At 32.6% G+C, this 22,316-nt stretch overlaps 5 protein-coding genes across 10 annotated transcripts; 4 read left to right on the forward strand and 1 right to left on the reverse strand.

Annotated features, from left to right (window-relative positions):
• Window positions 1-338: 338 nt before the first annotated feature.
• LOC110620137 (flagellar attachment zone protein 1) lies at window positions 339-2,942 on the forward strand. The gene is made up of 2 exons (XM_043959409.1): window positions 339-952; window positions 1,019-2,942. The coding sequence occupies exons 1-2, from the start codon at window positions 339-341 to the stop codon at window positions 2,940-2,942; spliced, it is 2,538 nt and encodes an 845-aa protein (XP_043815344.1).
• A 3,248-nt stretch (window positions 2,943-6,190) lies between these two features.
• LOC110620052 (gibberellin receptor GID1C) lies at window positions 6,191-8,894 on the reverse strand. 3 transcript variants are annotated; one of them, XR_002488740.2, is made up of 3 exons: window positions 8,535-8,864; window positions 6,679-7,743; window positions 6,191-6,555 (listed from the first exon to the last, which is right to left on the reverse strand). XR_002488740.2 is itself a non-coding variant. In XM_021763620.2 (2 exons), the coding sequence occupies exons 1-2, from the start codon at window positions 8,571-8,573 to the stop codon at window positions 6,748-6,750; spliced, it is 1,035 nt and encodes a 344-aa protein (XP_021619312.1). In that variant the 5' UTR covers window positions 8,574-8,894; the 3' UTR covers window positions 6,191-6,747. The 3 variants fall into 3 exon arrangements, 1 of the variants encoding a protein (XP_021619312.1); XR_002488739.2 differs by having other exon boundaries at window positions 6,191-6,576; XM_021763620.2 differs by having other exon boundaries at window positions 6,191-7,743; window positions 8,535-8,894.
• Window positions 8,895-12,108: 3,214 nt separating this feature from the next.
• LOC110620054 (histone H2AX) lies at window positions 12,109-13,057 on the forward strand. The gene is made up of 2 exons (XM_021763624.1): window positions 12,109-12,435; window positions 12,699-13,057. Exons 1-2 carry the CDS (start codon window positions 12,235-12,237, stop codon window positions 12,918-12,920), a joined length of 423 nt encoding a protein of 140 aa, XP_021619316.1. The 5' UTR covers window positions 12,109-12,234; the 3' UTR covers window positions 12,921-13,057.
• Window positions 13,058-13,208: 151 nt separating this feature from the next.
• Window positions 13,209-16,786, forward strand: LOC110620053. Of its 3 annotated transcripts, none has more exons than XM_021763621.2 (6): window positions 13,209-14,435; window positions 14,772-14,858; window positions 15,109-15,279; window positions 16,065-16,091; window positions 16,222-16,317; window positions 16,418-16,786. In XM_021763621.2, the coding sequence occupies exons 1-6, from the start codon at window positions 13,992-13,994 to the stop codon at window positions 16,616-16,618; spliced, it is 1,026 nt and encodes a 341-aa protein (XP_021619313.1). In that variant the 5' UTR covers window positions 13,209-13,991; the 3' UTR covers window positions 16,619-16,786. The 3 variants fall into 3 exon arrangements, with proteins under 3 accessions (XP_021619313.1, XP_021619314.1, XP_043814868.1); XM_021763622.2 differs by having other exon boundaries at window positions 15,109-15,255; XM_043958933.1 differs by lacking the exon at window positions 14,772-14,858.
• Window positions 16,787-17,446: 660 nt separating this feature from the next.
• On the forward strand, window positions 17,447-21,137 carry LOC110620149 (probable protein S-acyltransferase 17). 2 transcript variants are annotated; one of them, XM_021763753.2, is made up of 11 exons: window positions 17,448-17,698; window positions 17,826-17,919; window positions 18,598-18,692; window positions 18,790-18,957; window positions 19,034-19,106; window positions 19,216-19,268; window positions 19,417-19,508; window positions 19,587-19,639; window positions 19,729-19,854; window positions 20,521-20,795; window positions 20,907-21,137. In XM_021763753.2, exons 1-10 carry the CDS (start codon window positions 17,550-17,552, stop codon window positions 20,791-20,793), a joined length of 1,176 nt encoding a protein of 391 aa, XP_021619445.1. In that variant the 5' UTR covers window positions 17,448-17,549; the 3' UTR covers window positions 20,794-20,795; window positions 20,907-21,137. The 2 variants fall into 2 exon arrangements, with proteins under 2 accessions (XP_043814702.1, XP_021619445.1); XM_043958767.1 differs by having other exon boundaries at window positions 17,447-17,698; window positions 17,815-17,919; window positions 20,521-21,137.
• Window positions 21,138-22,316: the final 1,179 nt, after the last annotated feature.

Here is a 22,316-nt window from a genome sequence, read left to right on the forward strand (position 1 = left end):
ATTGTTTATATAAATTTATAATTATTGCATAAGAATCATGAAAGTAATTAAAATGTATTAATCAGAATAATTTAATTTAATTTAAATTAATAATTATCCCACTAGTTAAAAATAAAAGCTGGTGAGTATATCTTCATAAAACTTACCAAGTATCTCATACTCGGCCCAATATTCAAACTCTCACAGCGAGATCTTTCTCTGTCTGTGTCCTTCCCTCCATTTTCCCTTGCTCTTCCTCTGCCTTGAATTTTTCTGTCCCATTTCTCGCCATAGAAACCCAAGCAAAACCCTGACCTGAATTCTCAATTCCTAATCCTTTCATCACCACCACAACCAAAATGTCTAAAAAGAAACCCGCCAATCTCTCTCAACTCCTCAAACAAGATATCCCACAAGAGAATTCCAATGCACCAGCCAACGCTCGCCAACAAATCTCCAAGGAAGACTCTGAAGAGAAGCTTCGTAACTTGAAATCCCTCAACTCGAAGCTTCTCAAAGAGACCCTTGAGCGCAGACAGCAAATTGAGTCTTTGGTGCAAGCCAAAGAGGGTTTAGAGACTGAGTTGTCCCGGAGTCGTGCAGAGAAGACAGATTTGAAAAATCTGTTGACTCGGACAAGTGATGACACACTGAGTTTGGAGATAGAGATGGGGTTGCTTTTTATTTTTGTTAAGAAAAGGATGAATGAGATGGGGATTGTTGTGGAGGGCTTGGTAAAGGAGAAGGTAGAGAAAGAGAATGTGGGTGCGTTCTTGAAGACTCAAGTGAATGGACTAATGGAAAATCTTGAAAGTGAGAAACAGAAATTGTTCTGGGCTAGTGAGGAGAGGGATTTGTTGAAGCTTGATCTGGAAAACTGGGAGAAGGAAGCAATTGGCTTGAAAGAGAAAATAATTGAAATGAAGGAGAAGGAAATAAAGACTGAGGAGGAGATTAGAATATTGAAGACACAGTATGCTCAGTCGATGAAGCAAAATAAGGAAAGAGAAGAAGAAATTGAGAAGGTTAAAAATTTAAGAGATGTAGCTGAGAAGCAATTGGCAGAGAAAGCAAAAGAGATTGAAAGTTTAAACTGGGAGGTGGAGAATATTGCAAGGAAGAAGATTGAGATTGAAATGGAGAACAGTAAGCAACGGTTTAAGATTTCTGGCATGGAGAAAGAAGTTTCTGAATTGAATGATATTATATCTAGTTTGCGCAAGGAGAAGGAGGATATTGTGAGGAAGAAGACTGAGATTGAAATGGAGAACAGCAGGCAACAGCTTAAGATTTCTGACATGGAGAAAGAAGTCTCTGAATTGAATGATATTATGTCTAGCTTGCGCAAGGAGAAGGAGGATATTGTGAGGAAGAAGACTGAGATTGAAAAGGAGAACAGCAGGCAACAGTTTAAGATTACTGAATTGCATGATGTTATGTCTAGTTTGCGCAAGGAGAAAGAGGATGTTCTAAGGAAGAAGACTGAGATTGAAATGGAGAACAGTAGGCAACAGCTTAAGATTACTGACTTGGAGAAAGATGTTTCTGAATTGAATGATATTATGTCTAGTTTGCACAAGGAGAAGGAGGATATTGTGAGGAAGAAGACTGAGATTGAAGTGGAGAACAGTGGGCAACAGCTTAAGATTGCTGACTTGGAGAAAGATGTTTCTGAATTGAATGAGATTATGTCTAGTTTGCTCAAGGAGAAGGAGGATATTGTAAGGGAGAAGACTGAGATTGAAATGGAGAACAGTAAGCAACAGCTTAAGATTGCTGACTTGGAGAAAGATGTTTCTGAATTGAATGAGATTATGTCTAGTTTGCTCAAGGAGAAGGAGGATATTGTAAGGGAGAAGACTGAGATTGAAATGGAGAACAGTAAGCAACAGTTTAGGATTGCTGACTTGGAGAAATATGTTTCTGAACTGAATGATATTATATCTAGTTTACGCAAGGAGAAGAGTGTTTTGAGTGAAAATTTCTTGGAGTTGGAAAAGAGTTGCCATGAAGCAAAAGAGAAAGCCAAGCTGATAGCAATGGAGTTTGATGCACTGATGCAAGAGAAGCAAAAGAATGACAGAACTATTGAGAGTTTGATGGAGGAAACAGATTCAAGTGACAAGCTGATAAAGACTTTGAAATTTGAGATGAAAGAAAAAGATGGATTGATTGAGAGCTTAATGAGGGATAAAGTAGAGACTGATGATGTGAATGTTGCTAAGGAGAGTGCAATTATGGAGTTGCATAATGAGCTTGCTGGATTAAGAGGTGCTGTGTCTGCATTGCAGGAATCCATCAAAAACGAAGAAGCCAAGAACAAGCAACTTGCATCTGAAGTTAGCTATTACAGAGATGCTTTTGAGCAAGTGAGACTTGAGAGAGACAATACCAAGATTAATTTGGATAAGGAGAAAAAGAAAAGCATTAACATGAGCTCTAAAGTTCTGGAAATGCAGAAGAGGATTCAAGAGAACATGGAAGAGAATGAGAAAATGAAAAATGAGAATGAAAGACTTTTCGACGAAAAGAAAGAAATGGAGTCTCAAGTTGGTTTGTTGAAGAAGGAAAAGAAACTGCTGGCAAAGAAGCAATATGAGGCACAACAAGAAATTGAAGATTTGAGGACAAAAATGGAATCAATTGGCAGTAACTCAGAAAGAGTGGTGACCATGTTGAAGAGCACAGCAGCATCAATAGGCCAATCAAATGGTGGAAAGGAAGAATTGTCCATTACTGAAAGGAAGCTTGGCAATGCAACTGAACCATATGTAACAGAGCTGGAAGTTATAAAAAAAGCATTTAAACACAAGGAGAGAGTGGTGGGGGAGATGAGGCAGCGAGTGAAATTTTTGGAGTCGTCTCTGGCAGATGCAAATAAGGAGAAGAGCTTCTGGGCTGCGGTGTCTACAGCAACCACAATATTGGCTGCAGTCTCTTTTGCTTCTGGTAGATTATATTGACCATCTTCGTTTGTTTGTCTGGGCAAGGTGCTTTTGCTATAGGATGAAGTTCATGACTAGTTATTTGGATTTGCTCAACATCGAATTAAAGTTCAATAGAGATTGCATCCTCAGATTAGGGTTTATTTTTTTTTTTTTTTCTTTTCTTATCGTTGTACTAAGATTCAAGTGTTGTATCCGATATTAGATTGCAATTCAAAAATTCGATTTGCTTTTCGAAAAATTTGGTCTATCAGTTTCTGTGTTCACTGTGAGAAAAAAATTGAAATAATTAAATGAAACCAATTTAAGTCGACGACAAAAGCCCAAAGTCCCCAGCATAAGAGTTCATTGATGGCGGACAAGGTCGTCTGCTTGACGTCGACGAAATCCCTCACCACTCTGGCCTTCGACTCTTGCCATGCAGTGCCCTCTCCCTCCCTCCATCCATATCTTCCATTCCTCGATTTGGAGATTTACCTATTCTGTCTTCTTCTTTGATTGGCTCAGCACCCTCAAATTGGCGACTGCGTGCAACTAATCAAAGCACCCTTGAGTTGTTTCCATGGCAAAAGTAGAAAGAGAGTAAAATCATCTAATTTTTTCCCTTTTTTTGGAGAATTATCTAATTATCTTTCATAAGAAAGAGAGTTGTTCAATTTAATTATCTTTCATTTTTTAAATTTAAATTAACTCAAAATTTCCAAAGAATTAACCTGTTGCATACTTTTTTTTAAAAAAATCATTAAATACATGAATTTATAAAAATTAATGATAAAAAAATAATTTTATTATAATTACATACTGTATTTTTTTATGTCAATTAAAATTTAATTTTTAAAGTTATTTTAATTATATCCACTTATTTGTGTTTTTCAAAATTAATAAAATTATTTAATAATTTACATCAATAAATTTTAAAATAAAATTGATAATAATTTAAAATTTTAGAGTAAAATTAAATAAAATTAAAAATATAAATTTTCTTAATAAATTATTTATTTTATTAATTTTTTTTAAAATTCACTCAAAATATTAATATAATTTGAAGAATATAAATTAGTATTATATTTAAAAGTTAAAAAAATAATTAAAAAATATTTTATTATTTTTAATATTTTCAAATTGAATTATATTAAATATTATTTTAAATTATTTTTTAATATTTTATAACTAATATATTTAATAAGATTATTTTATTAATGATAAATTTAAAAATAATGCTAAATAGTAAATATATTAGATAAATTTAAAAAAAATTAATTGATAATAATTTTAATCAAAATAAAATCAAGATAAATTATTATTATTATAAAATTATTGATAAAAATTAAAAATAAATAAATAAAAATAATAATTTTTAAATATATTTAATAATAAAAAAGAGTAATTTTGATAATTTTATAAGTTTTTCAATTATACAAATAAGAGTAAGGTGTATTTAGTTAGAAATTAAAATAATAGAGTTTAATTGGTAAAGGTCAAATTATAATAAAAATAAAATAAAATATTTTTTAATTTTAAATTTTATTGGTGATTAACATGATAATTTTATTATATTTTAATTAATATAAAATAGTGCAGTTGCAATAAAATAAAAAATATAGATTTTTTTATTAATTCAATTTATAAATATTATACTAATTAAATATAAATCAATTAAAATTTATTAAAAATTAAAAATAGGAGTGCTCTAAATTTTAGTAACTTTATTTGAAATTTTCACAAAATAATTGAAGCACAATCCCACCAATAGCTACGACTATTTCTTCTTCTCTTTACGATATATAACTAATTTATTTTTAGCCGTTAGATTTTATAAATTTAAATGTTTAATAAATTATTATTTATTTAAATAATTAATTTCAAATAAAACCATTATTGCATTCAAGATTTAATTTAATAATAAATGTATCTGAATAAATAAGTCTCATATCCTTTTCTCAATTTCTATTTTAAAAAAATAATGTTGCAATTTAAACATAAAATGTGTTATTAAAATTAAAATTTTAAGTTAAACCTGTTAAGAAATAAATAAAGAAAATTAATTTCTTAATAATTTAGTTAAACTTTTTATTTTTAATTTAGTCTGAAAATAAGAAGCTAAAATTTTAAATTGAAAATTAAAATCAATTTAAATAAAAAAAAGTTATAAATAGATTAAATTAAAATTTTTCTGTTTTGCGTGTGAAGCAATGAATTTACCATTTTGTTTGTGCGTGAGGTGAGGGCCATGACAGCTTTCTTGATTTATTATAACTAGTTCAATAAACTTTGAAATTTACTTTTATTTTTTATTTTTTCAATTGAAATGGATATTTTTAGGTAATGCCCTTTTTGCAATAAGAAAATTTAAAATTGTTGAGTGATACAAAACAAAACATACTAATTGCTGACATAATAAACGAAACAAAAATGGTAGAAATGATATTGAAAAACCCAATTTGCTTCTTCTTTTTCTCCATTAATATAAGGAATCCATCAAATCTAATCTGCTTGGGACTCAAAAGTCAATTAAACAAGACTTGATGTCTTTATCAAAAAAGCTTAGCTGTTCTTTGCCATTATGCATATATTCCTCTTTATCACTTTGATAGCAAATCCCAACAGCTTAAAATGATTATCTATGGCCCTCTCCCTTCAACACTTGCCAATTCCAACAACCGCCAGTAAATGGGTTTTGATTTTTAAAACCACCCGGTTCTTCTTTTGTATTTTCTGCCATTCTACCTGCAAGTTATTCATCTGGATCAGTCCTTCAAGAACCGCCAAAGAAATTGTTTAGAACAACCTTGAGGTGAAATCACTGGACTCATAAATCAAGTTACAGTCAAATTTCAAATGGAATATGCATTCTTCTTATGAACCCTTAGCATCTCAAATCACATACCATATGCTTGTGTCAAAAGATCATTTCTGAATAAGAAGCTATATGTGGACAAATCCACAAAGCTTCCAAGTTTCCAGCAGTCAAGAAACGAGAAAGCCCGTCTATTGTCCGATATATAACCGTTAAAAATGCTCACCCCAAAAAATTCAAGGCCTCAAAACAATAGGAGAGGATCATAATCTGTCTAATGCACCAACAATAGCCTCATCCACTTGTAAAATTTGTTAGAGGTGATATAATGTCAAACCGACAGAGAGAAGAAATTAGAAGAGCATTTAGTTCATCAATTCTAAAGTTTAAATGATATAATAGTTACAGTTGCCAGTCAGTCAAACTAGAACAAATGAGAGCACAAGCTAACAAAAATGACAAGGCAAAATTGAATAATGAGAAGTTAAATATAGCAAACACCTTTATACACACTAAAACCATATGTATGAAACATAAAAGACAAATTGACAAATACCATGGATTTTTTTCCCATCCATCTTCTAAAATTAGCTATATAACATCAGCAAAGCACTGACCCAATCAATCAGCCACCAAAATGCTACCCTGCACTCCTGTCGTCCTGTCCGTTATAACTGGAAGCCAGAATGGGTAACCTTAAATTTGCTGGGTCTGCTAAACTTAGTCAACGGCTTTCCGCTGCTTTCAACTATTCATTAAACTACACCACTCAAGTCTGGACAACTGGATGTATAACAGAATACATCCCACTCCAGCTAGATGCTGAACGTGCTTCTGCACCCGATAAAAGAAAGCCTAGTCATGATGAACAAAACCTTAGAGTAGCAGAACCCAACAACACATTATCAATAGAAGAGTAAGTAGTAATACTACACAATCATATAAACAGCAACCCACCCTTAAATACCCAATGCAGAATGTCAACCTTCTGTCGTGTATAGCTGCCAACCAGTAAAGTTACACGTATTAACAGTCGGAACTCACAAATTCACTTATCTCATCCATAACAGTATGAAAGTGATTGTTATTCGGCAACAAGTAGAAGCCAATTGTCGCTTGCTCAAGATATAGAAGTTTCACTACTTGGCCATCCTTCTTGAGCCCCTCAACATAAGCCAATTGCCAATCCTGAACAAGATCCAAACCGGCCACCACAACAAGACTCTTCGGGAATTTCACTCCTTTAAGGTTTTTACCTTTTGGACCAAATGGATTACACGCTGGATGATCCCTATCTGCCCCCTCAGGCAGGAAAGCTCGCCAATACCAGTCCCGGTCTCGGAGAGTGACAAAATATTTTCCATCTAGTCGCTTCTCAGATTCTGTTCTCTCTTCCCCAGCAAACATTGGGTTTAGTAGTATGTTCCCCAATATGTCAATACCTGATTCCACTGCCCTTATTGCAACATGATGTACAATGTTACCACCAGAGCTATCCCCAGCCAAATATATGTGAACTTTAGAATCTTTCTTACTCTCAAGCCACGTCCTTGAGTTAACCCAATTAAGAGCTGTCCATCCATCATCATAGGCACAAGGGTATCGATTTTCAGGTGCACGCCTATAGTTCACAGAGACTACCACTGCTTTGCAAATACCCACCAGTCGGCGGCATAACGTGTCATATATAGCACTGTTTGCAGAGGAGTGTGCAAAGCTTCCACCATGAAAGAAGATAATGACAGGGACAATCTCAGAGCTCACAGGCTTCTCAAGTTCAGCCAAATTTGGTTGTGATGGCTCCCCATCAGTAGGTCGATATATCCTGCAAAGGAGGCTAGTCCCACGGTCAATGACAGCATCAAAAGAGAAAACTCCATCAACTGGGTTTACATTTGCTGGAACTTTCCGGTCAAGGAACTCTGCCAAATGGCGATTGAAAGTGCCATCAGGGCGACGGAGAAGATTGTAAGCCAGCTTGAAATTGGATATGAGGACCCACGTATTCAGTGGAACCACCATCTATGCAAAATAGCAAGGATGAATTTTGTTAAAAAGAAAAAAAAAAAAAAGCAAGGATCAATTTTCATCTAATGAAATATAATCGCATGTACTAAATACTCAAACATCGTTAAACAAAGCTCTTAGCTTAGAGTTGCAGCAATTAAATGCATTAAATGCGCACCGAATATCACAGTTAAGAAAGAATCTTCAGAAATCAAAACATGAGCAAGTAGGTAATTCGATAAGGCAGTACCAAGTCAACAATAATACACCGAAACAGGCAATATAATCAGTCGTAGCAATCATATTCTCCAGGTCAAAATCCACAAAGGGGATCAAGATGAAACTAATTCAACCTTTAAATAACCGAATCAAAATTTCAAACAGAAAAACCAGACAACCAAAAAGAAGATTATGAACTAAACCCTATCACATGATCTGAAATCCAATCAAACAGCCATGGGAAATCAACAAAGCTTCAACCCCTTCACAAAACCAAATGCAGAAAAGCCAAAAACCCAAGTTACAGGAACAAACTAAAAAAGCGGTAAAGGGATTATTAGCATCCCACATTTCAGATGAATCCCACGACGCTGGCCCAAACAAAATACGTTCATCATCAAAATACGAAATAAAACCCATCAAGGAACCCATAGTTGACATCATTCTGAACTAAAACAAGATGATTTTCAACTTTTATGCATTTCCCCATTAAATTAAAACAGACCCATCAAAAGAATCCATATTTGATCACCAAACAAGCGATTGCATAAACAAAAATGAGGGACGAGAAAGAAAAAGGAGAGTACCTTGCTTTCATTGAGGTTAACTTCATTACTCCCAGCCATGAAACTATGCTTCTTCAAAAATCAAAAACAATATCTAAGAGCACGAAACAGATCCTTTCAGAAACCAATCCACTTGATAACCCGCTTCACATATTGAGAACTAAAACAAAACAGGTGATCTTCCTTGGACTCTTGATCGAATATTATAAAACCCAAAAACGAAATGGACAGCTATTAAAATTGCTAATCTCTCTCAAGTTTTTCGTTTTCTTTCTCTGTCCGAGATTTTTTGAACAAGAAAGATCGAGAAACGATAACAATAGATGGTAAATCTCACTGCAATACAAAGTATACAACTGCGTGAGAGGGAAACAAGTACCTGAGTTGAAATGGGCGAAGGATAAGGGAATAAGTACATTTTAGTAAACGAGTCGGTAAAATGCTAAATTACGCTTGGGATTTGATGTGAGACCAGAGAAACGACAAAATGATCGGCCTAAAGATAATTGTTGAGTGGGGCCCACCAATGTAAACTTATTTTATTATATAATCAGAAGCTCAAATCTTAACAATTTTTGTAATTTCAAAGGAAAATTACTGTTTAGTTGTTATATAAAGTTATTAATTAGTCTTTTTTATTTTAAAAAAAATTTTAAATGTTTTTCAGATATTAATTAATATATATTTTAAAATTTTAATATATTTTTAAAATTAAAAAATTATTAATGAATTTTTTATATTATTAAAATTAAAAAATAAATATTTAATAAATAATTTGATAGATTAATTAATATAAAAAAAAATTAATACAGAGGTAAAATTGAGTGTTTGGTTGAAACGAAATGCAGGGAAAAAACAAAGGAACAAGAGAAATTTTAAAGATTAACAGAGAGAGAGAAAGAGTAAGAAGAAGAAGATTCTAGTGCATGTGGCGGCACCGAAGAAGCCTTCGAGAGACTCCATCCTCAAAATTCATTTATTTTTATTTATCAGATATATATTTAGCTATTGATTATTTATATTAATTTATTAAATATAAAATTATAATTATAATTTATCAAGAAATTAAATTTTATAAAATCATAATACAATTTGAACTCTTCAATTTATAGCTTAGAATTTTTGAACATAAACAAATTTCATTGAAATATATATATATAAAAAATAAATTTAAAAATTTTTAAGAAAAGCAACTAATAAAAATTTAACCCATACCGAATCCAGATAGACATTAAGTATGCAATCCCATGACGTCATGATAAAAGCTTAGAGAAATTTTTGATGGCGGGAAAGATCACTTGCGTAAATCTTGGTCGTAAATAGCAAAGTGTCAGTAAACAGTGACGACTTAAGAATAGGTCGACAGGTGTCGTCGCACCCTTAAATTTTAATTTTTAATTGAAAATTGGTTGAATTTAAAATTTAGTGAATTTAAATTTAATAAATTAAAATTATATTTTTATTAAATTTAATTATAATTAATATAATATAATTATATTTAATTTAATTTATAATGTCAATTGACAAATTGATTTTAATGATAACTGTCTGTGGACATCACAATCAATGGGACAAGCTTTTTGGACAGTTCACAGTACTCAAGGCCAACAACTAGGAACAGTTTTAGGCTTGTTGTAGGTTAGGCTTGGCCCCTTTCCCATTCAAGTGAACAAAATATTACCTCCTCTCTTCTATTCCATTATCTCTCCATCACCAACTCTAGGGTACCCTGCCCTTATTGCAGTCCCTCTTTATAGTTTTGTCCCTAATGCATGGTCCAAAATTCGCCACCTCTTTTTTATTTTTCTCCATTTTTGGCACCTTCCCTACCCCTTATTGCTTACCTAAGCTCTCACACACCCACAAGCAAGAGGACATGGAAATGGATTATTGGTTTTTGTGGGCTGGATCTTATCTTGTGCTTTGTTTGGGCAAATTTTTTTAAAAAATACTACATAATCAGAAAATTTTATTAAATAATTTTTTAAAATTATATAAATTAAATAATAAAATATTTAATAATTAAAATTAATAAAAAAATTATTTTTTAAGATAGAGAAAATTATTTATAAAATTTTTTATATTATAAAGATTAAATAATAATTTTTATTTTTTATATATTAAAAGGCAGCATTGGCCCATTCAAATTCAATTATTATTTTTGTTTTTATCTAATAATGTTGTATCTAATAGGTTGACCAAAGTGGAGTTTTCATTATTCCGTGTACAATTTTTTCATGGTCCTTTTTATTCCACTCTCATATAATATTGCCCTTATTTTACCGTCTTGTAATGCATATAAATTGTATTTTAATTTTTAAAATTTTAATATAATTAATAGATAATTTTATATTTTTTAAATTTAAACATTTAAATTTTTATATAATTATTCTATTGAAATTGAATATCTTTTTAAGATATATAAATATTTTAAATACTTTAAATATTTTTATTTAACACTTAAATTCTTTTCAATATAGATATATAATTTTATATTATATAAAATTATATTTTGATATTTAAATTTTATTATAATTGATAAATTAATTATTATATTTTTAAAATTAAATCCTTAAATTTTTCAATATTTAATTAATCTAAAATCACATTTCATTTCTTTCATTTATTATAAGTAAGTGGATAATTAAATTTATTTTAAAATATTCTTTATAAAAAATTATAACCTACTTAAAAATTATTTGACACTATTTAAAAATAATTGAAATTATAAATATTTTTTAAAATTTTTAAAATTATAAAAATCGAACTATTTTAATGGATAAAAATCAAATGATAAAAAATATTAAAAATTAATTAAATAAAATATTATAGATAAAAGTTGATAGAAACTTAAGTGTTCATAATATTTAAATTATAATATATAAAGAGAGATTGATTATAATAAAAATTTAAATGTACGCTTTTAAAAATATGAGAATCGATTTACTAATTATACTAAAATTTAAAAATTTAAGTTTAATTTATTTATTTAAAAAGAATAATAAATATTTTTTAATATTTTTAATGGTAAAAATAAATTGAGAAATTTAATTTAAATGAAATTATTATAAAAAAATTTAAATATTTAATTTTAAAAATATAAGAATTCAGTTATATTAAAATTTAGATATTAAAAAGTATAATTTTTTTTTCTTATATTTTTTTATCAGAAAGATACTTATAAATGCAACAAATATTCAGCGATGGCTAATTTGACATTTTCTCATGGATTGCAAGTTTTGTAGACACAGAGCATTCGGCAGGACTAAAAAGCAAAAATGATAGGAAGGTGGCCACCACTTAGAGTCGATCTCTTCAAATCCATTAAATGATCTCTATTTTTTAAATATAAAAATATAAAGAAATTCTCCTAAGATTTGATGTGATACAAGCAGAAGCGGAAGCGCCAAACAGAATCCATGTGATTGGGGATATAGGACGACGCCGTTTCTCCCTTCACACTCTCACAAAGCAGAAGCGCGAAACAAAAGCACAAAATTTCCCGCCGTGCGCCTAATTCGGGTGCCACGTTAGCAATCCTTGCGAAGCCGAATACACCAATAAGATCATAGCCCATACGTCTTATATACCCCTGAATGCTCCTAGTCTCAAACATTCTCAAACGTAGAGCGTCTTCTACCAACTTCTTCTTCACATCGTTCACTGTCTGCCAAATCAAAGTAGGTTTGAGTTCGTGGTTTATTTTGGAGATTGGTGAAAAATGAGTTCTACTGGTGGATCAACCAAGGGAGGAAGAGGAAAGCCTAAGGCGTCAAAGTCTGTATCGCGGTCGCAGAAGGCTGGATTGCAGTTCCCCGTGGGGAGGATCGCCAGATTTCTCAAGGCAGGAAAGTATGCCGAGCGTGTTGGCGCTGGTGCACCAGTCTATCTATCCGCTGTCCTCGAGTACCTCGCTGCCGAGGTAGATATACTGGTGTTTGATTCAATTGTCTTTATGGTCCTTCTGAGTTTTGCTTCTTTTTTTTTGGTTAAATTAGGGTTTTCTTGGACGGTTTTTATTATTGGTTTTTCTCCAAATTTCAGGGTTTTGTTTGATGTATTAATATTTGAGTTTAATTGGTGCATGCTGGGAAAGTTAGGTCTTGTTTTTTATTATCTATTGATATTTTGCTAGGGTTGCGTACTAGATTTGTGTTTGTTTTACTTATGGGTGATTGATTTTAGGTACTGGAGCTTGCGGGGAATGCAGCAAGAGATAACAAGAAGAATCGCATTGTGCCGAGGCATATTCAACTTGCTGTAAGGAACGATGAGGAGCTGAGCAAGCTCTTAGGTTCTGTCACCATTGCCAATGGTGGTGTGTTACCTAACATTCACCAGACTCTTCTTCCTAAGAAGGTTGGCAAGGGGAAAGGTGACATAGGATCTGCTTCTCAGGAGTTCTAGGCTTTATTTACCATTAGTTTTTGCTGTTTTGTTGAGAATTCTACAGTTGTAAAATATTCCTTTTTGGATTTTTTCTACTTGGATTTCAATGATATCTTTTGAGTAAAGCAGATGTTAATATATTGTTGTCTTCGTTATGCAATTGTCTAATTGATTGACTAGATGGGGTTGGAGATGGGATATCACTTGACATATGAGATTGGAGAAAGAACAGAAGAGAATGCAACATCGTTATAGTTTTTTTTCTTCAAAATTCATTCTGTCATTATCAAATGGATCAATACAGAAGCCAAATTTTGATAAAAAAAAAAGAGTAGGGAGGCCAAATGATTTCCCGTGCCATGGCTTCTATCAGTTTCAATCTTCTTTTTTATCATGGCGGAATTGGGATCTTTTTTTCTAATGCAGCCTATCCATCACACTTGGATAGCTATGCTCGGTTGCTTTGGTCAAATGATTCTTAGTTCACCCAAATCATTCATGTCCCAGTATGACATCTGTGTACATCATACCTAACCTTGTCAACAGTAAACAATAAAATTCCCACGAAAGTATCTTTGTGTGAACGAGAGACATAGATCCGCCTGGCTGCGCGAAGCTACTGGGGCCCTTTGGCTTGTCTTGCACTTGCTAGACGGGGGAGACCTCTCTCGGAATTGGATTTCAATCGAGAGATCTCTGTCCATTCTTTTCAAAAGCGTGAAATCGGCTTCCTTCAGTTTCGCCGGATCTAGAATCCTTAGCGGGGAAACATATTATTAGACAGGGGTTGTCTGCCAACTTGTTATGTTGTAAACTTTCTGGTCAGCAAAACATTCTTTGGAAGCTTGGAAGCCACGTTCTCTCTTTTTCTAAAAAAGTGAAGGCTTGCTCGTCCGGATACATGAGGGGAAAAATAAACGGCGCCGTTTTCTTTTCATCTATTAAATTATGTCGTTGAACATTTGCGGTTGATATCCTGTTTGTGTGGTCGACGATTCTCGACCCAAAAAAAAACTGGTTAAGCATCCGAAAATCACATTTAAGTATCGTATCACTACGCGAATTCGGCCTTTTGGGTTTTCCTATTGAATGGGCACACTGAGATATTATACGGGCTTAGTTTCTCCTCCAAGAACAAGATTCTGCTCTTTTAGAATCGTTTCTTCATCTTCACCAGTGGGTATATCGAGACAGCAAACATTGGAGCAAGTGGACAAGGAGCTTGCCAAGGGAGATGAAAGAGCAGCACTCTCTCTTGTCAAGGATTTGCAGGGAAAGCCCGGTGGCCTTCGATGTTTCGGCGCTGCAAGGCAGGTGCCCCAAAGGCTTTACACATTGGATGAACTGAAGCTGAATGGAATAGAGACAGCTTCTCTGTTGTCCCCTGTGGATGCAACCCTCGGTTCCATTGAAAGAAACCTGCAACTTGCTGCTGCTCTTGGTGGGATTGCTGCTTGGAATGCTTTTGGGTTTAGCCCACAGCAGCTATTCTATTTTTCTCTGGGATTGTTGTTTTTATGGACATTCGACGCGGTAATTTTCTTATGCTTAACTAGGCCCGTCTCCAGGCTTATAAGGGATTCTTGTTACCATGGATTTTTGCTTATACTCAAATATTTGTCCTTAATCATGATTTATTGGTTAGCCAACTACGTTTTTTATAATTTTTTATAATTTTTTAAATATCTATTCATTGTTCTTCCTCTGCAAGTTTTTGGGTATTCTGAAATAACACTAATGAACTTGAGACTTCCAAGCATATTCTTCTAGTCTTCTTTTCTATATTGCTTATGGTGGACGCAAGGGATAGTAGATACCTCATCTCGATGATGTACACTGTTCTAATGTCTAATCTAATGGGTTCTCTAGGTCTCTTTTAATGGAGGAGTTGGGAGCTTGGTTCTTGATACAATTGGTCATACATTTAGTCAGAAGTACCACAATAGGGTTATTCAAGTAAGATCTGTCTCCCTCTTTTAGTATCACGTCCTATTATATATTTGATGACATTTCTGCTATTTCTTATTTCAATTGATGTAATATTTTCAACTCCAGGTCCATTTCTAAATTTCTAACACATATTCACATCATCAATTTCTCTATCAGCATTACCTATCTTTGAGAAGCATGAGCGTCTATCTCTTATTAATGGGGGCAATTTCTAGTGCTACTAAGTAATTTTTTTTCTTTTTCGTTTCGACTGCAGCATGAAGCTGGCCATTTCTTAATTGCCTATTTGGTAGGTATTCTTCCAAAGGGTTATACACTATCTAGTTTGGAAGCTTTACAGAAGGAAGGATCTCTCAATGTTCAAGCAGGGACTGCTTTTGTGGACCTGGAATTTCTTGAAGAAGTAGGTTGTTTTTCCAATCAGAATGTATTCCCTGATATTTTAGTTTTCAGCAATTCAATTCTGTGCTCTGTGCTGTTGTCATTCTAGCATTTTCCTTGAATACCTTTAGCTTTGGTGGAGTGGGAGGCACTGGTCATTTTTGCCTTGTAGTTTATTGGCAGCTCGTCACTTGATGTTGCCTAGTTTTCTTGCAGTTACTACTAATTCTGCAACAACTTTTGGTTGACCTTTCATCATAGCTAGTGGCTCAATTATGTTGCAGAAGTGAATTATGAAGTTGGTATTTTGATTATGTGGCTTTGCAAATAACTTTCATGATTGGTAGCGTGTATGCAATCATAAAAGGAATAACATAAAGAGAAACAAGAACAACAAATAGCATAAATAAGCCTCAGAGCTAGAGATAATGCAGTATAATCCATTGGCATACCACCTATTATTGCCAATTTTCAGTTCTTTAAGCAGTTGCTGTATGGATGCTCTGGAAAGCATGGCTATAAAGCAGTAACTTCACCAGCGTTTGTATAGAACTTACCATGTCGATACTTGCTGTATTCATATGCTATAATATAAATCTGAGTTAGCCAGCACAATACATCTCAAATTGATTTAAGAGAATTGAATTATACATTTGCCCTGCTGTTGTTTGCATGTCTTCCATTCTCTGACAGGTTTTTTTTTTCCTTTTCTATGACTTGCTGCTTTTGCTGTTGAGTTGCCTTTTGCCTTGTAGTTGTACATTTCAGATTGAATGCTTTTTTGGAGTATTGTCTGTTATAGTATATTAATCCTTAGTTCTGTGCCTACAGGTTAATGCAGGAAAAGTATCTGCTTTGGTATGCTATTCAACTTATTAAGCTAATATTATGCTTCTTGTCAGTAAACATGTCAAACAGAATGTTGCTGTAAAACTACGAAACCCTTGATTGATATATCAATATTTATGTTGGGACAATGCTTTGCCAGACATTGAACAAATTCTCGTGCATTGCGCTTGCTGGTGTAGCAACCGAGTACCTTCTATATGGGTATGCAGAGGGAGGACTTGCTGATATTAACAAGGTCTAGACAATTTGAGTATCTTTTGATGTATTTCATGCCAAATATGTAGGAACTGTGGGAGATGACATTTTTAAAGTTCTCTTTTGATTGCTGCATACAGTTGGACATGCTGCTCAAGAGCTTAGGCTTTACCCAGAAGAAAGCAGATTCTCAAGTCAGATGGTCTGTATTGAACACTATCTTGATTTTGCGTAGACACGAGGGAGCCAGAGCTAAACTTGCAGAAGCCATGACCATGGGAAGATCTATAGGATCTTGCATTGCCATCATAGAAGATACTGTAGATGATGCGGATATTTAACTGAACTGGGACATAGATTCTTCCTAAAATTTACATTCCTTAATAGATTTTCTTTTTTTCTCAAGAAAATGTCATACTTCCTGTATACTCTTGAAGTTTTATTTTCCCCTAAGTTGCCAATAAAAATTATATATATGTGTGAAGGACCATGCGTCCTAATTCTTTTTCTTTTTCTTTCTTTAAAAAATAATTAGGGATGCTAAACAAATAATACAACAAACCCAACATCCATGAGAATACAACTTCCCTTGAGACCAGAGGTGAAGGCAGAAATTTAGCTTAAAAATAAAATATATAAAATAAATATACATTAAAAAAAATTTTTTTTATAAAAAGTTAATAAAACATTATAATTAAATTTTTATTGATTAAATTATATTATTAATATTTATAAATATATATTTAATATAAATCACAAATTACTAATTTAGTGGTTCATCTCACCTTTTATTATAAAATTAATTTTTAATAATATTTATTATAAAAAACTTTAATTTTTTTCATTATAATTGTGGTAGGTAAATCTGTAAAAAAGAATAATATTATTAAAATAATATAATAATTTAATAAAACAAACCACTACAATATTATTTATTAATTTTTTTATGTAAAGAATTTCATTTTACAAATGTATAGAGAAATTGTCATTTTCAATTTTTAATTGTAATAAAGTTCTGTCAATTTTTAGAATGTAATATTAGTTATTAATAATATTTTAAAAAATTAATTTTTAACTCGGGTGTTTCATTTTTTTTTAATGATAAATAATTTTTTTAAACTCTCAATAAATTTTTAATTGTTCACTTAAACTCTAATATTAATGAAAAATACCATGAACTTTCCTGAATTCAAAGTCAATCCCCCTCCCAAATTTCCCAACTGCAATAGCCCATCTTCCAAATTCTCTCTCTAAAAATTTTCTCATTCTCTGATGGCAGAGCAATGGATTCTGATATGCCACGGACTGGCCACACTGCTAGTGGTGGTCTCCTTCCTCTGTGGTCAATGGCCTATCTTCCAGGGCACTCCCATCGAACGCCTCCACTACTTCCTCACCTTCGGCGCCTACGATTACTTCGTGTACGCCTTTCCTCTCTCGATTCCTCCTTCCCCTTTTTTCCTTTGTACAAATGCTCTGTAGATTGGTGAGTGATTCCTTTTCACTTCTTTTTGATGTTTTGGTGTTTTATTTGGAGTTCTTCGTCAGGCGTTTTATAGGAGCCGTGTTTGGGAGTAAGGGCACGCATTTCGTTTTCTCCATTGAGCATTTTTGCTGCGATCGCCCTAATCCTACCTTGCAGGTCTTTCCATTACAACTCTCTTTTTATTATCGAGTAAATTGGGAAGCTTTTGGATTAGATGGTTTATTGTGGTTTCCCTGTGTTCAAATGTGTTTTGTCGAGCGTTTTGTTGATTGTTGTTGCCAAATTATTTGTGGGTGTTCCGTTGTTTGGCGCTGTATTGCTGGTATTTGTAGCTGTTTCTATTAAGGGACTGGAAATGTTTGTTGCTTTGTCTATGATTTGGAATGAATTTGTGTTGCTTAATGCCATTTGTGCAAGTTCAAATTTTTTCTGAGTTCTTGTTTCATGCACAAAAAAGGAGAATTGATCAGTTAGCGAGTATGAAATTTTTTTAGCTTTACTTTCAACATTACTGTAGCTGAAAAATCTTATGCATTAGTTAATTGGATAAGAGTAAGAATTGAGAGAGATAGAGAGAGCTCAGGAAATATAGAAACAATGATAAGAAAGGAGGGAGAGGGGCGTGTGGAGTTATAATTAAATTTTCAAGCATATAAGCTATAAAACCAATATTTATGAATAGTGTTTTTTTTTTACTGTGGTTTTACCCTTAGTATGGTTGTCAAATAGATAAGTTATTTGTAATTTGCTCCCATAGTAGCTGTCACTGCCCCTTATTTTATGGCAGAGGATCCATCTTGCACTTGCACTTACACTTACGTAATTTGATTTCAGGTTATATATTTGGCAATTATTGGAGCAACTTATTACTTTATTATAAATTCATCCTTTAGCTACATTCCTGGATATTATTTAAGTGAAATTCACTGGTATGTATCAAATCATGGACATAAAAAATATGCTGCAAAAGAATTATATTTGTTGGAGTGCATTCTTAATTTGATTGAATATTCTTTTTTCTTGCAGGTACACAAGCTTTTTCGCAGTTGGTGTTGGTATTCTATTCTTTTTGTTGACCAGCTTTTCTGACCCGGGAACTGTGAAGGCTGATAATGTCTCAGAATATCTCTCTGCCTATCCATATGACAATATCATATATACAGAGAAAGAGTGTTCTACTTGTAAAATTCCCAAGTGAGTTCTTTAATCTTGTTTTAAGTAATATGTTTCATTTCATCCTTTAAGATGGAACTTTTCTGTCTTGATGCAGACCCGCTAGGTCCAAGCACTGCAGCATATGCAATCGCTGTGTTGCACGGTTTGACCATCATTGTGGATGGATGGTATGCATTCTATTTGTCTTTTTATTTTACAATTAGATAGTCTATTTTCACTGTTATGTTCTGAAACAAAAATCTTTCTTTTTTCCCTTTGAATTTTTTTTAATTGCAGAATAACTGTATAGGGGAGAGAAATACCCGATACTTCTTGGCTTTTCTGTTATGGTGAGTTCACATGATTTGTTAGCAGGCTGTATCAATATTTTCTCCTTCACAAGTTTTTTTGACATCAACTGTGATGAGTTGCATTATTTTGCATCTTGTTTCTTCATTGTTAATATGTTTAATTTAAATGCTTTGTTACCATTTACAGGCATTTTCTTCTTTGTATATATGGAACAATTGCCCTAGGTTTGGTTCTCGCAGGACGATTGAAAGAATTGAGGGTCATATATATTCTGACTGGTAAAATCAACTTGCATTTGAGAACTAGTTGGCTGTTTTTTATTTCTGAATTTTTTTTTATTTTTTATTTTTTTGCAGTTTACTATGGCATTGAAAATTCATTTCGTAGTTTAGCTCCACATGTTGTTCAGGTGGGTATAGTGATGCCTCGTCATTATCTGACTTTTTGGTTGCATTTTTTCATTTACACTTTGGATTAATTGTTACTTGGTGGTTACAGTGGCTGTTGGGCTCATATAACACTCAAATACTTCTTATGGTGTTTCTTGCCATAGTTTCTCTCTTATTGGCAGGATTTTTTGGATACCATGCCAACCTGTGTCTCAAGAACACCACAACAAACGAGGTCTGCTTTTTTCGACATAATTTGTCAAGCAGTTTTGTTTCTTTTTCCCTCATGTTTAGTTACTATATTCTCACTCCAGTAGTCCAAAAATGGAAAAGAAACTATGCTTTTAAAGAAGAAATCAAACACTAAGTTCATTTCTATTTTATCAAGATTGATGATTGAGATTTTGTTTTCAAGTTTTTTCTGCTTTTATTATGAAGAATTGAAATAATGAAGGGGATGGATTTCCTAAAGAGTTGTTTCTCCATGTGTATTCAAGAAAAATATTTGTTCTTTCCTGTTTTTCTGTATGGTTAGTTGGTCTCCTTTTTTTTTTTTTTTTTCAAATCTAGCTGCAAGAAAGTAAAAATGGAGTAACAAGTAAGGTTATTAAGTAATATATTTTATCTGTCAATTTGGCACAAACATTTTGGCTGTGCATTAGGGGATCACTTAAAACGAATATTTAGTTCTCAGGCTAAGCTGTTTCCTGTGTTTATGAGTTTACTAGTGTTTTATTTAAATTGTTTGTATCGTTTGCAAGCAATTAAATCCGTAATTCTGGACTGGTGGGTAGCCTTATGATTACCTTCATTTTAATCTATGTTTGTGGGTAGGTTCTACACCACTTATTTTTGTCATTCCATGAAACTAACATCGATTTTTTTTTCCTGAGAATTACAGACCTTCAAGTGGCAAGAGTACATAAACTGGCAAAGGAAGCTGAGCGAAGCAAGAGCTAGTGCTGCAGCACTTAAAGCAAGCATAAGTGGAATGAGCAGCGAAGAAAAACGTCCTGCAAGCAAGTGTAAATCCTTTTTCCAAAGATCTCCTCTTGAAGATGTTGAGGTGGTGGTTAAGAGAAACATGTATGATAAAGGATATTTTCACAATCTTTGTGAGATAATATTTCCGCTCTCAACAAGACCATCATTTTTGCAAAAAAAGTCCAAGTAGGGGTAAGATGGTTGGAGAGAATGTAGTCATTTTGGCAAAAAGTATTATTATATGCCTGGCTGAGTCTGAGGTAGCTGTAATCAGGAATTCATTGGTCTTCTACATGGTTTCAGCCTTTCTTCCCCTGATCATTGATAGAGTGTCCTGGAGCTGGAGCTGGAACCTCTTTTTTCATTGGCGTGGATGCTCATATAGGTAAGATAAGTGGTTAGTGCGTGTGTTGTGGTTAATTTGGTGGTTTCGTTATCATGTAAGAACAGATTTTCCAGATAGGAAGACAATATATATCATATTTTGTAATAACAACGTTTGAAGAGTACATAAAAATTTTCTTGTCATAAAAGGGATCATTGAATTTCCTTAGCGATAGGAGCAGGCTGAATCAGCTGTTGACTGTTTATGCTGGAATGTATGAAAGTGAGTGAAGATGCTAGTGAAAGGCAAAAGGGTGAGTTCAATATATGCTCGACCTTGTATGAGAATGAGCTTAGTAACTATTACATCTAGATTTGTGCAGAATTAATTAAAGGTCTTATTTACTTAGTTGAAGGAGGTTGAAATTCCTGGGAAGTGTTAAAATAAATTTTATTTGGTAGCCTTGTCTCACCAAAGAAAGTGAAGTACCAAAAGTACTAAAAAAAATTAATTTAAATTATCCAAAATTATCTAATTCGTTCCATATCAAATTACTATTATTTGAATAAAATCTGAACAGTTTAGTTTTATATATTTTAATTAATAATTTATATAAAAAATATTTTTTATTAATAATTTTCATTTATAAAATTTAATATTTTTAAAAAAATATTTAAATTTGAATTAAAAAAAAATATAAAAAATTTATAAATATTATTGAAAAATATATTTTTTATATTAAATTAATTATTTATATAAATGAGTTCGACAGTGGCCATTATATACATAAAATTGGAATTTGATCCGAATTTAAAATGGATATTATCTTTTAAATCCAAATCTCTTTCAAACTTGATTATAACTATTCAAATTCGTTATATCCAATGCACAATAACACAAAATCTTATAATATTATTTGATAATATAAATTCTTGTTGTATCTAAAAAATAGATTTTGATTAAAATTATTAGCAGAAATAATTAAATGATTTTGTTGATACGATTATGTTGATACATTCGAGTAATTAAAGGAATGCGAGGTTTTTACGAAAGTTTGCCTTAATCAAATGCAATATACTTAATGAAATGCAGGGTGTGGATAATTCGTATATATATATATATATATATATATATATATATATATAACGACCCGGAAACCGATACTCCTCTGTAACGGCCCGAATCGCTACCGGCGCTAGGATCCAGATCGGCTTAAGGCCGCCGGGACCCGTAGCAAGCCTAACATACATCCTGTCATCTGGTCAAATCTCATACATGATCAAAACTTTAACATAAAAACTGAAACATATGATGTATAGACCGAGCTTGACCTGTATGCAACATAACTGAAAACATAAGGAACCCCCTACTAGAGCCCTCAACAAAAC

Source organism: Manihot esculenta, chromosome 8, assembly GCF_001659605.2.
Source record: "Manihot esculenta cultivar AM560-2 chromosome 8, M.esculenta_v8, whole genome shotgun sequence".
Classification (NCBI taxonomy): Eukaryota; Viridiplantae; Streptophyta; class Magnoliopsida; order Malpighiales; family Euphorbiaceae; genus Manihot; species Manihot esculenta.

What these genes read in the sequence shown, in the direction of transcription:
- LOC110620149 (XM_043958767.1), top strand. Translation starts at nt 17,561, where the DNA reads ATGGATTCTGATATGCCACGGACTGGCCACACTGCTAGTGGTGGTCTC. An exon ending in GGCGCCTACGATTACTTCGT is followed by an intron (nt 17,699 to 17,814) that starts GTACGCCTTTCC and finishes TTTTATTTGGAG; the next exon opens with TTCTTCGTCAGGCGTTTTAT. An exon ending in ACCATCATTGTGGATGGATG is followed by an intron (nt 19,107 to 19,215) that starts GTATGCATTCTA and finishes TTTTAATTGCAG; the next exon opens with AATAACTGTATAGGGGAGAG.
- LOC110620054 (XM_021763624.1), top strand. Translation starts at nt 12,235, where the DNA reads ATGAGTTCTACTGGTGGATCAACCAAGGGAGGAAGAGGAAAGCCTAAG. An exon ending in TCGAGTACCTCGCTGCCGAG is followed by an intron (nt 12,436 to 12,698) that starts GTAGATATACTG and finishes GATTGATTTTAG; the next exon opens with GTACTGGAGCTTGCGGGGAA.
- LOC110620137 (XM_043959409.1), top strand. Translation starts at nt 339, where the DNA reads ATGTCTAAAAAGAAACCCGCCAATCTCTCTCAACTCCTCAAACAAGAT. An exon ending in ATTAGAATATTGAAGACACA is followed by an intron (nt 953 to 1,018) that starts GTATGCTCAGTC and finishes TAAAAATTTAAG; the next exon opens with AGATGTAGCTGAGAAGCAAT.
- LOC110620052 (XM_021763620.2), bottom strand. Translation starts at nt 8,573, where the DNA reads ATGGCTGGGAGTAATGAAGTTAACCTCAATGAAAGCAAG. An exon ending in TTAACCTCAATGAAAGCAAG is followed by an intron (nt 7,744 to 8,534) that starts GTACTCTCCTTT and finishes TATTTTGCATAG; the next exon opens with ATGGTGGTTCCACTGAATAC.
- LOC110620053 (XM_021763621.2), top strand. Translation starts at nt 13,992, where the DNA reads ATGGGCACACTGAGATATTATACGGGCTTAGTTTCTCCTCCAAGAACA. An exon ending in TTTTATGGACATTCGACGCG is followed by an intron (nt 14,436 to 14,771) that starts GTAATTTTCTTA and finishes TGGGTTCTCTAG; the next exon opens with GTCTCTTTTAATGGAGGAGT. An exon ending in GACTTGCTGATATTAACAAG is followed by an intron (nt 16,318 to 16,417) that starts GTCTAGACAATT and finishes TGCTGCATACAG; the next exon opens with TTGGACATGCTGCTCAAGAG.